The sequence below is a fragment of the Formica exsecta genome, unplaced genomic scaffold, assembly GCF_003651465.1.
Source record: "Formica exsecta isolate Colony F162 unplaced genomic scaffold, ASM365146v1 scaffold80, whole genome shotgun sequence".
Taxonomy (NCBI): domain Eukaryota; kingdom Metazoa; phylum Arthropoda; class Insecta; order Hymenoptera; family Formicidae; genus Formica; species Formica exsecta.
The window spans coordinates 2,451,259-2,465,081 of NW_021853570.1; the positions used below are offsets into that span (position 1 = coordinate 2,451,259).

At 41.5% G+C, this 13,823-nt stretch overlaps 1 protein-coding gene across 9 annotated transcripts in view; it reads left to right on the plus strand.

Moving 5' to 3' along the window:
- The window catches only part of LOC115244219 (homeobox protein extradenticle), a 59,552-nt gene that overhangs the window by 23,627 nt on the left and 22,102 nt on the right, over positions 1-13,823 (plus strand). For 7 of the 9 annotated variants that reach the window (XM_029821683.1, XM_029821681.1, XM_029821678.1 and 4 more), the window contains exons 3-7: positions 6,576-6,829; positions 11,858-12,048; positions 12,245-12,380; positions 12,649-12,745; positions 13,148-13,192. In XM_029821683.1, the coding sequence (XP_029677543.1) occupies positions 6,576-6,829; positions 11,858-12,048; positions 12,245-12,380; positions 12,649-12,745; positions 13,148-13,192 (723 nt within the window). The remainder of the gene's footprint in view (positions 1-6,575; positions 6,830-11,857; positions 12,049-12,244; positions 12,381-12,648; positions 12,746-13,147; positions 13,193-13,823) is intronic. The other 2 variants (XM_029821680.1, XM_029821679.1) reach the window with 1 other exon arrangement.

Consider the following 13,823-nt stretch of genomic DNA (forward strand, 5'->3'; position numbering starts at 1 on the left):
TATATATATATATATATATAATCATTATCATATTAGATAACGTTCATAAAATATTCAGCAGTCCTTTTTCTGGTTAACTTATTCCAATAAATCTGAAATTAATTTAATTAGGAAGTTTTTCAAACTTAAATCGCGTGATGTCAAAAAGCTGTCTCTGTCGGTGATTTTATAGGATGCGGATTTAATTATCGATGCCTTCGGACCGAAGGATAACGTAAGATTTCGTACACGCATATATTGTACGGAAGAAGAAGGCCGGACGCAAACACAACAGTATAATACGGCATAATACCGCCGTAAGGGGGTTAAGAGTAATTCCTGTCGACCCGGGGGCTCGTCCCTTTCGACGTTTACGATGTGTTTTACGCGATCAAAGCGAGCCGTAACAATTATTGGGCGATTTCGCGGCAGTAAAATTTTATTCGACCCCCTCTTCCCCTTGCCCGTCGCCTCCGATCGCATTCCATCGCGAGCGGGGAATGCTTCGCGAACTTTGCACCCTCTTGCTACGTTAAAGTTCGCCTTTGTTCGCTCGGGTGGAAGAATTGAGGAGTAAATATTGAGTTGTTCGTAAAGTTTATAGCGACTTTTACAAAGAAAGTTTGAAAGCAATATATTATTTTTATATATTTGTATAAAGACATCTTTATTTGATAATGCATGCATTTTTTTTCATATCCCCAAAATATTTTATCTTTCCGAGCGAGAAACTGGTGCACGTCGTATCTAATATCATGCGAATTACTTATTTCATTTTTTTATAAAATGTATAAAATAAAGACAAAATTAATAAATTATTATTAATATATTCCATATATTATAGATGTGTTAGATCTAGAGATGACGGCGATTCTATATTAAACGCGTTATTTTCAAAAACGACCGAGAGTATATATACTGCCTTCGAGGCAGCCAAGGAACGAAACGCCGATATTCTCCATCTTCGCACTTATCCCGTTCAGGCGGCGGAAATCGATGGCCGCCGGCGATCGTTCCGGACACCCGGTACGTCGGGCGCCGCGCGTTGTGTACATTTGGCCGCGTTTTCGCGTCGAGTTTTGATTTACGGGGTTGCGAGGAGCACGAGAGGAGGCGGGAGGCCAGCCACTACGAGCGGAAAGGGGACGAGTATTCCGGCGGAAGTGGCTGGAAAAAGGAAGAGAAATAATAGGAGGGAAAAGGGCGCGCGGATGGTTGGGGGTGGTGGTCGAAGTTGGACGGGTGGAACATGGCGAAGATACGGTCGAGCGAATTCGAGTCGTAGGAGGACGGAAAAATAGAAAGGGGATTGAAAGAGAGAAAAGAAAGGGGACGGGCATGGGGGAGAGGGAAAGGATGGCGACGTCGATGCTGGAAAAACATCGCGTGGCGTTGCTAGCTAGCGAGAATACCACCACCGCGTTCGCGCGGGATCCTTTTTTCGCGGGTAACGGAAGCACGAAATTGCCGGAGCGCGAAAGAAATCGTCGAAAAGAAGTTCCTTCTCTACTCTCGCGAGCGACATAAAGCGGGAGATGTACGCGCGAGCGAACTCTCTCCCTTTCTCTTCACGCCCCTTCCCCCCCCCCCCCAGAACTTCGCAAAACATTGTTTTCCGCGGGTGGAAAGAGAGTTTCGAGATTCGACCGACCAGAAATCCCGGCTCGTCGCCGGAACTTCCGCGTCGATAAATCCGCGATCGACGGGATACGGCGCGAAACGGCGGGTGCAACTGCCGAGGGTAATTCGCGCAGGGTGTTACGGGAGACCTTATGATCTTTTGTCGTGTAAAAATTACGTATCCAACTCGAGAATTTTTTTCTTATTGCAAGTATAAAATACTCTTAAAATTTTTTCTTCTTGCGTGCGCATGACCTACATTTCGTTTAATTTTGTATTTATAGCGTCATTTATATTTATAGCGTCATCTTTTAGCTATTGAATGCACGAATTATTTTTGGCGCAGTTTATTATACAAAAATCCCGATAAAGAAATGAATCGTGCGTTTGGAACATTTACGCTAAACCGTTCGAATTAAATCCGATCGAGAGAACGGAATATGTAATCCGATTTCGATAAAAGGGTTTAGACGCGCGTTTATCGCTTTCGCTCGTTTTTTATCTCGACATTCGCGAAGCCGGCACGCGAGCTGGCATCGCGTCACGTCGCGTCGAATGAGAGAGGATGAGGCACACGAAACACGAGCCCGGCCGTCTCGATTTCCTTCGTAAATCAGGAGAGCTCGGTATATTCTTACGGAGCGGGGGCATCGATATCGGATCCCAGGAGGGACGCAGGCACCGGCGTCTTTCTTTCATCCTCTCCGATTCCCTCTCGGAAAGCGAATTTCTACCGTCCGGATTCACCCTCGAATTAAAAGAGCAGCCATCTCGGCTGCCTTCTCTTTTCCCCTCCCTCTTGCAGACTTCTCTCTTTTCTCGTTCAGTCCTGTTTTAGGGAATGAAGGCGTGAGAAAGAATCGAGGAAGCGAGGAAAACAAATGAAAAAATGTAATAAATGGGAAATAAATTTAGGATGTTGATGCTGCATGAGAAGCTGATAAAAATAATTTAATGAAAAGTTCGATTAAATTATCAATCTATCTGTATGATAATCTGTATGATGAGGCAAAATATTCAAAAGAATAATAAATTTATGATTCTATAAAAAAGAAAAATAAATTATCAGGTCATCTCAGAAGATATTAATTTAATTCTAATTTTAACTGAGAATTTGTATATGGCAATTATTAATCTTAATAACTCAAAACACATACAGTCATTATTTTACTGTTTTGTTCTTCTCGTTTTTTTTATATGCGCGATCGTCGATGTATATAATAAGAAACATTCTTATTATATTTAATATTTCTGCGCACGTTATTTTTATATTCGCGTTGAAATGGCGACGACGTTGTAAAGAAAAGCTGTCCTAATCTCGCTAACGACGTTGGGTGTATGATAATTCAGACCATCCTGCCGCGGATCTTACGACAAAGTTCTAACCGGTGCTCTTAAAATATGCAAGAGAAGGAGAGAGAAAGAAAGGGAGAGCGACGGGATCCGCGCGTCGAAACAACCCTCGAGATAATTTAGATTCGTAAAACGGAGCGAAGCAACGCAGAGAGAAGAGAGCGAGTGGTGTGGCAGGACGCCGACGGTGTGTATTGATCTAAACGGGAACCCGTGAAAGCAATTAAGATAAGGCACGGTAACAAAGGGTTGTCGGCTGCTACCCGCTTTTCGCGGTGGAAAACAGCGCGGCGGCAGTGGATAGGGAAAGGGGGAAATAAATGTAGCAGATACACGAGAGAGGAAAATGCAGGTCGATTCGCTGTGGATGTTAAAAAGCGATCGAGAAAAGCATTGGATAGAGAAAAGAGGACAGTGGACACGAGAGCTACTCATCATATGTTTAATCTACAAAATTATTATATTTCGCTCGCGATTGCCTGTTCAATAATATTAATATTCATGTCGGATTGTAATTTTCTTAGCCGCCCATGGTCGTTTCGCGGCCGACGCGAATTAATCGAGCGATTAGCTCGCTCTTCAACGGATCGTCGTATTAATTTAGTTCTCACTTGTGTGCAAACGATCCTCGAGAACGACGTTACGTTACGTCGACGATCTGGCAGGCAATACGAATTTATATACTGGGTGTTCCATACAAAACCTCACGTCGTGTCAATCGAGGGAGAGAGGGGGTGAGAAAGCAAGAAAGATAGAGACGGAGCAACAACGCGAGAGTGAGAACAGACCGCTCAGGCAGACCGTCTGAGTCGTAAAATGTTAACTGCTAGTAAAACTGAGTTTACGCGCTTGTAAGGACCCCCGTAGGAGGTTGCCGTCGTCCCTGGCCCCTCTTCAGCACGGCAGCACGCAGAGCCGCCCCTTACACCCCCTAATAGCCAGATTATTGCTCGTAAGCCAGCCACCCCCGCTCGAACCCCCCGCCAACATTCGTTCTCTTCGCAAATACGAAAATAATTCCGAAAGAACGTTTAATTCGCTCGCTTCCTTATAGTATACTTCGCTAGATGTGTACACGCATCGTTTGGTATTTCACGCCGCGATAAATACTGTCGCAAAATTTACATCACGCATAAGTTTCCAATATTCTCATATTTATACACGTATATATACTGTTAATTTATTATAAATAATTTCTATAGTGAAACTTTACGATATTCGATCGAATTAAATATAATTTATAAATTTCTTGTTAAAGCTATTAATATAAGACAATTTATTATTGGTAGTTATTAAAATAGATAGAAAAAAGCATATAATGTAATTTAACGAAAATAAAATCATCTATTATTTATTCTTACGAATAAATTATGATAAATGATTTTATTATTATATTAATATACAAGAATATGTCCGTCAAAATACGTTTTATGGAATTTAATATTGATTGCAATCCTTTCTTTAAAATATCTTTTCTTCTCTTTTTAAAAATTATAAAATGCAATATAGAATTGAGGGCCATTATAGCGGACGCTAAAACCGAGAGGATTAAAAATAGAATAATCTTTTCGTAGATAAGAAAGAAGATAAACATTTATGTCCACTCTGAAACGGGTGCTCGTATCGGTGGTCGAAATTGCTCGACCTTTTAACTTTCAATGGTGCAAGTTCTTTCGCATCGCCGTAAACCGACCTTTTATTCCGCCGTCTTCGGCGCACGATGCCGATCCGGAGGTTTTTCATTTTTAATTACCCACAGTGCTGTGAAAAGTTACCGGCGCTGCACGAAAGTTTTAATGGCAGCGCGTTGACTGTCGTTAACCCCTTCTTAAGTCGACCGTGGAAGTGCCGTGGAACGTGCTACGATTTCGAAACTTATTTGATTTCATTCTCGGAGCTCTCTCTCTCGTTCAACCTGACCGTACACATTTCTCCATCGTAACTCAATTTTTAACGTCATCTCCTATTCGAAACGCCGCCGATCGGCATTCGTTCAATTCGGAAACTATGGAAACCCGATTTTGATTTCCCAGGACAGTAAATTTTTTTTTCAGTGAAAAATATTTTTAGTAAATTTTGCCGATAGTTTCGATAGCTTTCTAAAAAAGAATACTTATGCGTCTCGCGATGATAAATTAGCTAATGACTAAGTTGTTGAGAGAAGGGACGCCTTGTTTGAAGAAATGTCGCCTCATTGTTCAAAGCGCCTGTTCCAAAGAATCTCTCCCTAGAGTCTTGCCGAAGAGACGGAATTCTAGCCCCCCCCCCCGTTTCTACTTGCGTAATTGTTACACTTCGTATAAATGCATTAGCCCCGCGCATTCGTTTCACGCCTCCGCGAATCCACGAGAAGTCTCGTTCGTTTCCCCCCTTTTTTCGCATCCCCGGGGACTTTTTTCACGAACCGTGGCGAAAAGTGGCGGAGGCGAGAAAAGTTTCGAGCGAATTCAAGTAGCGACTTGGGCAAACTGAGAACATGCGAGTTCATTTATATAAAACCACACCTGAGAAATACGATAACTCGCTAAAGTTATCATGCGAGTTTTCGCACACATTCATAAGAAGTTTATAATGTGTGATAAAATATTTATAATACATACGTAAATCAACAATAAGCTAAAAAAATGTTTGCGAAATTAGTTTTCATGTTCAAATAGTTGCCAATAAATTTTGTTAAAATTCTGACATATTTTTTTTATACACATACGTAAAATTCTTATATTTTTACGATTATAAATGTATTTTTTATTCTAATCGTGACGTTATCAAATCATCGTCAGCAAATCTCTCAACAAGTTTTACGTCGATTCGTAATCTTGCTACATAAAGTTTTATTATGCGTGATTCGCGTGGAAAACCTAATGAAAACCTCTCTGACGAAGAAATTTCTCGCTTGACGCTTTCTTAAAGAAGCTGAGAGCTCTATTCCGCTTCGTCTCGCTCCTCTGTATGCATGCCAGCGTTTGCGTTGGGAGAGGGTGCTAACTGTCGAAGACGACGGGGCTGCGTCTTTGGCAGGAAGCCTCGCGCGAGGGTGGCGGAAAAGCTGGCGTGTACGAACGACGGTAGTATAGAAGGTCCCTTGCTCTGCGGTTTTATGGGTCGTCCAGCTCCATCATGCGTCGTAAAAGTACAATAAAACCGCTGTTACACCGCGGAAAACTATCCGTTCTAAACCACTGCATGCACCGGGCCCTTAAGACAAAGAGGAGAAGAGGAGACGGCGGAGAGACGGTTGGAGAGACGGCCAAAGCAAAATTGATTCTTTTATGATCGACAAACGCACGATTCTGAAAGTTGGGGTCGCTGCGCGAACAATCTCTTAGATTTCCACGAGAATATGTTCACGTGTAATAATCCGATGTCTCTCTTTTCCCGACGTTGTTTCGAATCGAATCAATCGTTTCCGAAAACTTTAGAAATATGAAAATTGCGAGTGCGAGAAATAATATATACTTTAACAAAGGGCAACATCACATTTCTGTAATATAATTATTTTTGCAGCAATAAAAAATTAGAGAATATTTTCCTCTATTTCTAACATTATTTCTCTAGAATTATTCTTGTAGATAATTTTTGTATGCAATTTTTTATCTCACATTTGTGTTCTCGTCTATTTTCAGTTTTGTCATTGAGAAATACGCAAGAAGAGGAACCACCAGATCCGCAGCTGATGCGGTTGGACAATATGTTGATTGCCGAGGGGGTCGCTGGACCAGAGAAGGGTGGCGGTGCGGGAGCTGCCGCTTCGGCATCCGCAGCAGCCGCGGCTGGACCACCTGGCCAACCAGACAACGCCATCGAGCATTCGGATTATAGAGCTAAACTCGCCCAGATTAGGCAAATTTATCACCAGGAATTAGAAAAATACGAACAGGTTTGTCTGCAAAAAAAAATATATATATATATATGTGTGTATACGTATACACTTGAAATAAATCGCATAATGAACATTTATTTGTTATTCGCGTTATTCGCGTTTCCGCTAAACTTATATCAATAATCGGTGACAAATGCAAACTGGTTAGCTGACCGACTCATTAAGTCAAACGGGTTAAAGTTTAACTCTCGTATTGATTTTCGCAGCGCGCGACGCCGCAGTCACACATTTTTCCGTTTGCGCGCGCTACATCGCGAAATATCCCCTTCTCCCGCGAAAATTATTCATTCCGAGGAAAGCGCGAGCGCGTTCGCTCTTTATGCAAATCCCGCTTATGAATATTATTCGCGGCCCGCGCGCCATTATCGGCGCGATATCGGGTATTGAATTCGGGTCGTGGGAATTACATTCGCGTCGTTTTATCCATCGTCCGACTTGGCGAGCGCGAGAAAAGAGGAAGAGAGAGGAAAAAAAAACCGGAAAGGACGCAAAATGAACTCGCAGCGCATAAACGAGCGCCGTTACTCACTCTCGACCGGAAAAACTCCCGGCGAAATGAAAAATTTAAACGCGTAGCCGCGCGGTTATCGTCGAGATCCGGCGGCTGACAAATTTCGGCCATCCCGGCCCGCTATCAGCCGACTCGATTCCCCGCCATCGATAATCTCTCCGCTCGTGAAATTCGACGACGTCGACGCGAATTTATCGTTCACCGACGATCTCGCGGTCTCGCCAAGGTACGTTTATGTTATGCGAAGTATCGAAGAAGCGAGAATCAATCGATTCTCATTGTAATATGCTATTAAACTGTTAATGATACACGTTGTAATTCTAAATGATGTTTTTTTCTGTGATATATACACATTTTTTTATAAGCTTTTATCAAAAAACATTGATAATCTTTTTGTGGCAAATTGTATATTTTTTAGGATTTATATTCTCTTTTAAATATAATCAATGTACATTAATTGTGTACATTCAATAATCACTGATAAACAGTAGTTTTGGTTACAAATATAGTATTGTAAACAATGAAATTTTATTGATTGTGAGAAGAATTAATAGTGGCTAATTTTTCACTAATCGCAAAATCAGTAAAATACTCGGTAAAATCTTGTCATTATTTTAATGACACTTTTACATTGATTCAGTTTAAAAGAGTTACTAACAAAAATTAATAATTTTCTATTTTTTAATAAAATTTTTTGATACATAAGCTTAGATCAATTTGCAATCTTTGATTAATTTTGCGATCGTTTCGAAATGAACTAATAAGAAGGGATATTGTGCGTGCGATTGGGAGGAATAACCACCACCGGCAATTCGCGTGCTAATGAACCGACCCGATCGCGCTAAGTAAAATCTCGCGTGCCGGACAGGCCAGCCCCCTTGTGTACCGCTGTATGTCGCGTGATACAGGTCCTTTCAAAACGATGCAAATCACTGCGCCAGACCATTACCACTGCGGAAATTCGACATAAATTATCGCGAGCTGTTTCATTAAGAATTTCTTTCCCGGCCGCTCTTCGTTTTTAATTCCCTGCCCTGACCTCGTGTTATAAAATTCGACCTGCTGTAATAACTCAATTTTATAAGGGCAATTTTTGGAGTATTCGAGATAAAATATCGAAATAAAGAACAAAGAATTTTTAATTAATCGCGCTAAACGATATTAAGATAAACGATTAAACATTAGTTTAATAATCCAAGCTTTATACAAACGCGAATATTAATAATCGCAGTTTTTTCCTCAATTATATTAGATATGTAGTTCTCCAAGTAATATATGTAACGATATAGTACTTTGACTAGTTATTTCGCGCTATCAGTCACATTCGCATCCTCTTTTCACCGCGGGACAGATCACCGGTCATTCCGCTTAATGTACGCGCCGCTACCATAAAAAAAGCTCTTACATTCGCATGACGTCGTGCGTAATCGGCCATTCTTACTGTAAATAGGGCCCACTCATATCGGCCCTATATGCGCGCATAATTCTTTTTAACGCCGTTTGCGTTTTCGCCGGCAATTTTTCCCTCTTCCGCGTATATATACACACTTACTCGCTGCGAATATACGCGACGCGTATGTATGTAGACGAACGTAGTGTGTGGGCCGTGTGCTTTAATTGCCACACCCGTTTCGACCCCATATTTTACCGTGTGTGTCAGCGGGCTTGATGTTTCCCCGCGGTAAACACGCACAGCCCCACCGAAGGTCCACCGTTCTCTCTCGTCAGGGTCGGATTAAAATCAGAGCGCGCTAATATTTTCGTATGAGAAATTTTATTTTGATGTAACATTTTATATATATATATATATATATATACCAGTAGAGAGAGAATAATGTCATGCGTGCTCTTTTATTCTTCCAACCAAGCTGGAAGCGGAGTTAACGCGTATAGTATTACCTCTTTTTACGAGCTAAAGCTGATAAGAGCGCTTTTACAACCGTTCGTCCTGCCGTTTGTTCGCAGTCTACGGTTGCGGCAAAATGGTGTCTGTGTTAATGCGGAAATTAAAGATTATATTCTTGGAAAACGGCAATTACCTGTTTGCGCCGCCATTAATGTTAATCACAAATGATAATTCGCGACCGTCATCGCAGAGATGCCCTGGATCCGCCCCTGTAATGCGTGCGCCACGACTCTTTGTAGCCGCAACAATATGCACGCTGAAAACATATGCGCTCGCGTGCACTTTGCGACGCAACTCGTGCGTGTTGCTGAGGGGTGGTCTGCCGATAAACGTGGCCGTTAACGAGTTTTAAATCTTCCTTTCTTCTGTTCTCCGGCAAGGAATCTTGTTTTTTTTTTGCTCCACATTCTTTTCTGTTATAATTCTTCTTTGATTTTAAATAGATCTTAACAAAATTGCAATTTGCGATTTATCAACACGCTCAAATCAAAAAAATTGTAATGATTTTTCATTAAAAATATTCTGTATAATTCTGTATAATAATAAAAAAAGAGACAATATCGGGGGAAAAAATTTGTGCCGTAGAGAACAGATGGTATAAATATTTCATCATATTTGAAAAGTTATTGGCTTAGTTAGCGGCCGACGTTGTCATGGCAGAAAGTTCGGCCATAAGCGAAATTTACTATTCAAATTCGGTCGACTCGCCGCATTAGGGTGAATGTCTGCCTGACTATGCAACATGGCGTGACAAGCACGAGAATAGAACCGCATCGGGTTTTACGAGATCGCGTGATCACCGCCAGCAAACATCCTACCTACCATGAATTTCATCGGTGCACGCCCGCCTTTATTTTATCCGATTTTCAACTCTGATTCCCACCGACCCTCCCACACTATCTCGTATTGTATCTCAGAAAAAGCGTACAGAAAATGCATCTTCCGGTGTGCTCGCGAGAGGGTGGAAAAGAGATTTTACGCGCGCATAAATATTTTGTTTTACTGCCGTACGTTCGACTGGTATAATCCACCGTAAATCGTATCAAGTATGATGTTAAGCAGAGTATAAACATCTTGCGCGTTTTCTAAATTATTACCATAATTCGGGATGAAATGCTACCGACACTGTAATTTACAGTCGGCGAGATGAAACAAACGCGTTTGGGATAATAAATGTAAAATATTCATGTAATCGTTTGTTTCTATATTTTTTTACATTTTTAGTAAATAAATTACATATCGTGTGTCTCGTTTTATTTATTCTTACGAGAATAAGAGGAAGATGTGTAGGTGAATATTTTAACAAAAAATCTAAACGTCCGTACTTTGGCTTCCGACGAGGCAAATTTTCTCGCAACGCTCTAATTTTACTGCAACACGCTCTATTAATACGGTCGCGTTTTGCGAGAATATAGTGGAGGCGGGCATGGCCGGTTTCGGCAACGTTATGGAAATTCCAACGTGTGCATTGCTAAATATATCTGCCCGACACCGACGGTCGCGCGGCTGCGTTTCTGCGGTTGGAGAAACAACTCGCGGAGAGCCTCGACAGTTGCATAATCGAATTTATGCTTGCGGTTGATTCGTATCGGAGAGAACAGCATGGATCCTAATTTTATAACTCGATATCCCAAGTCTCTTTCTCTCTTTCTCTCTAGACTGAATCAACGTCATCTCGCAATTCGAAAGTAGAAAGAGATATTGCACGGAATGTCTCCGAGAAATATGTAGATGAAAGAAGCACCGACAATTTTGGGATATATCTTTGAAATAATCGAAAATGCGATGATTAATATTGTCGATTGTATTTTCTGTATCAAAATGTATCGGATGGTCATCAGCTAGTATCATCAACTTTGAGACGTAGAGCATTTTAGAAATTAAAGGAAATCAGTCTGCGCGAAGGAGGTAGGGGGGGAATGCGACTCGCTACGGCTTTTCCATCCAATTCAGCGTTCCGTTCGTTCACGAGTCTCGTGCGAAGAAAGGAACGAAGAGGAAGAGAAGCCATCGGTGGATCGAGAAAGGAGGACGAAGGGAGAGAGGGGTGGGATCGTCGGCGGAGTGGAATCCATTTCGAAATTGCAAGCCACCCTGTTCGATCCCCTTTCTCCACTGACTCCTCTCGTATCCCGACACCCTCCCGTGGCCTTTTCCCGGTTCCTTCCCTCAGGAAAAGCTACTCCCCCTCTGCTCGGCTCACCCTCTCGTCTCACTTTCTCTCTCTTTCTCTCATTCTCTGGTTCTCTCCCTTTTGCGAGGCAGCGTGCTCGCCTCGAATACTGATATCGAGCAAAGTCCTTTTTCCCTTAAACCGAGCAGCCACCAGGAATAATGCATTATACGTACGCGTCCTTCGTCTCTCACTTCTTCCCTCGCTTCGTCGCTCGATCTTTCCTTTCACGCTCTGGTCACAGTACTTTTTTTCGCATCTTTTGCTCATTTTAATCCTTTGCCTGTCGTCATGCCGACGAATTCGCAGTATATTCAAATTTATCTCGAAACAGTTCCATATTTTTAATTGATTATATTTTACAAAGAATATCTCAAATTCTCCTTTTACACAATTAACGGAAAGTAAACTTGGAACGCTCTGTCTTTGTTTCAGGCTTGTAACGAATTCACCACCCACGTAATGAACCTGTTGAGGGAGCAGAGTCGCACTAGGCCGATCACGCCGAAGGAAATCGAAAGGATGGTTCAAATTATTCACAAGAAGTTCTCCAGCATTCAGATGCAGCTCAAACAGTCCACCTGCGAAGCCGTAATGATTCTGAGGAGTCGATTCTTGGACGCCAGGTTTGTATCGAAACAATAAGAGATGTATGAAATTTTTGCGGTTTTTTTTTGACAGCAATCGCGTTATGTCATTTTGGAAAACAAGAAAGGAGATGGGGGAAAGGGGGAAGTGGGGAAATTTATCGATATACGGAGACTATTTACACAGCGCAATTAAAGTAAGATATAATACGCGCGTGTGTAATTTGTGTTACAGACGTAAGAGAAGAAATTTCAGTAAACAGGCGTCTGAAATTCTAAACGAATACTTCTACTCCCATCTCAGTAATCCCTACCCAAGCGAAGAGGCTAAGGAGGAGCTTGCACGAAAATGTGGAATTACCGTGAGCCAGGTATCGTCCGTTCCCTTTTCTTGCACTTACTAGAGCTTTTGTAATTTGCCGTATACTGCGTCGCTATTTGTGTTTTTTTATATTCTTAAAGTAATTTCAAAATTAAATTTTGTTCTTTAAAAGAGAGGGAAAAATAACGTCTTGTGTTGAATAAAATATTTATAAATTCTTTGACGAGAAAGAGACTCAAATATATCGCGAGCGGGCGTTTACACGTGAAAACTTCTAGGCAAATCGGTAATGAATGCGTATCTTCGTTTGCTCTTAGGTGTCCAATTGGTTCGGAAATAAGAGGATACGCTATAAGAAAAACATCGGTAAAGCGCAGGAGGAGGCAAACTTGTACGCAGCCAAGAAGGCAGCTGGTAAGTCCCGATTTTCGCTAAGCGAGTGTTTTTCTATGAGTTTGTTTCATTTAAATTATGAGAAAAAGTCCGTAAGAAATCCTGTAAAAAAAACTGCACGAAATGGCCTCTTAAAATATTGAAATCCGAATGTCTCCATGATCGAAAAGTAATATTTTACATTATTGACGAAAAACAAAAATAATAGAAATACGCGAATGGCGATTCATAAAATGTTTTACGAAATGTTTTACGTTGCTATTTACATCTTTTCGATTTCTGAATGCTCTCTCGTGCTTATTGCTCCTTTGGTCGAGCCTTGTCGAGGAAAAACACAGTGAAGTAAAAGTCGGAAGATATAAATTGAAATAATTAATAGATAAATCGTACCCACATACTTCTCTCGTCTTTTTCACGCGTTAGACTTGGAACCAAGATGGAGGAAGTCTCATCACTGTAAATCATTAGGTGAGTTATAGCTTATTGTTCGGCGCGGCAGTGACGTTATTATTGCGGTCGTTGATGAATCATCGACGGAAAATAAATCTAGCGATATTGATGTGTTCTTTGGCATGTAATACTTATATATTTAAAATATCTTTGAATATCTTTGAAACGGAATCTACCTCTCTAGCGGGTTATGAAATTATCTCGAATCGTAATAATATAGATAAAGTTGACGCAGCATGTTCACTATGTGTTCTTTGTATCTTTCAAAAAATTCAAGTTTTTAAAAATGCCAGACGGCAGCAGCAGACGGAGCGTAGATAAGACTACAAGAAATTTTCTCATTACATCCTCCGCTGAGATAGACGCACTCACGTCTCACGTTCTCGCTCGCTACCTACTTTCATCTCCCACTTCCAGCCTCGGAGAGGCGACCTCCTCTCTTGCCATCGTGAAAATTGTAGAAAAAATTCCCGGTCCCACTTTGAAATTCCACGGATTCGCGTCACCCACCCTGGTCGTCGCAATTACGCACGCTTCGCCTAACTACCGAGGCATCTCACTTTATTTTGGAGACGCCGGCGTGAGATATTTTTAACTCACCAATTATACGAGATAGGAGGGAAAGGGGGGGGGGGGAAACAAACGGGGG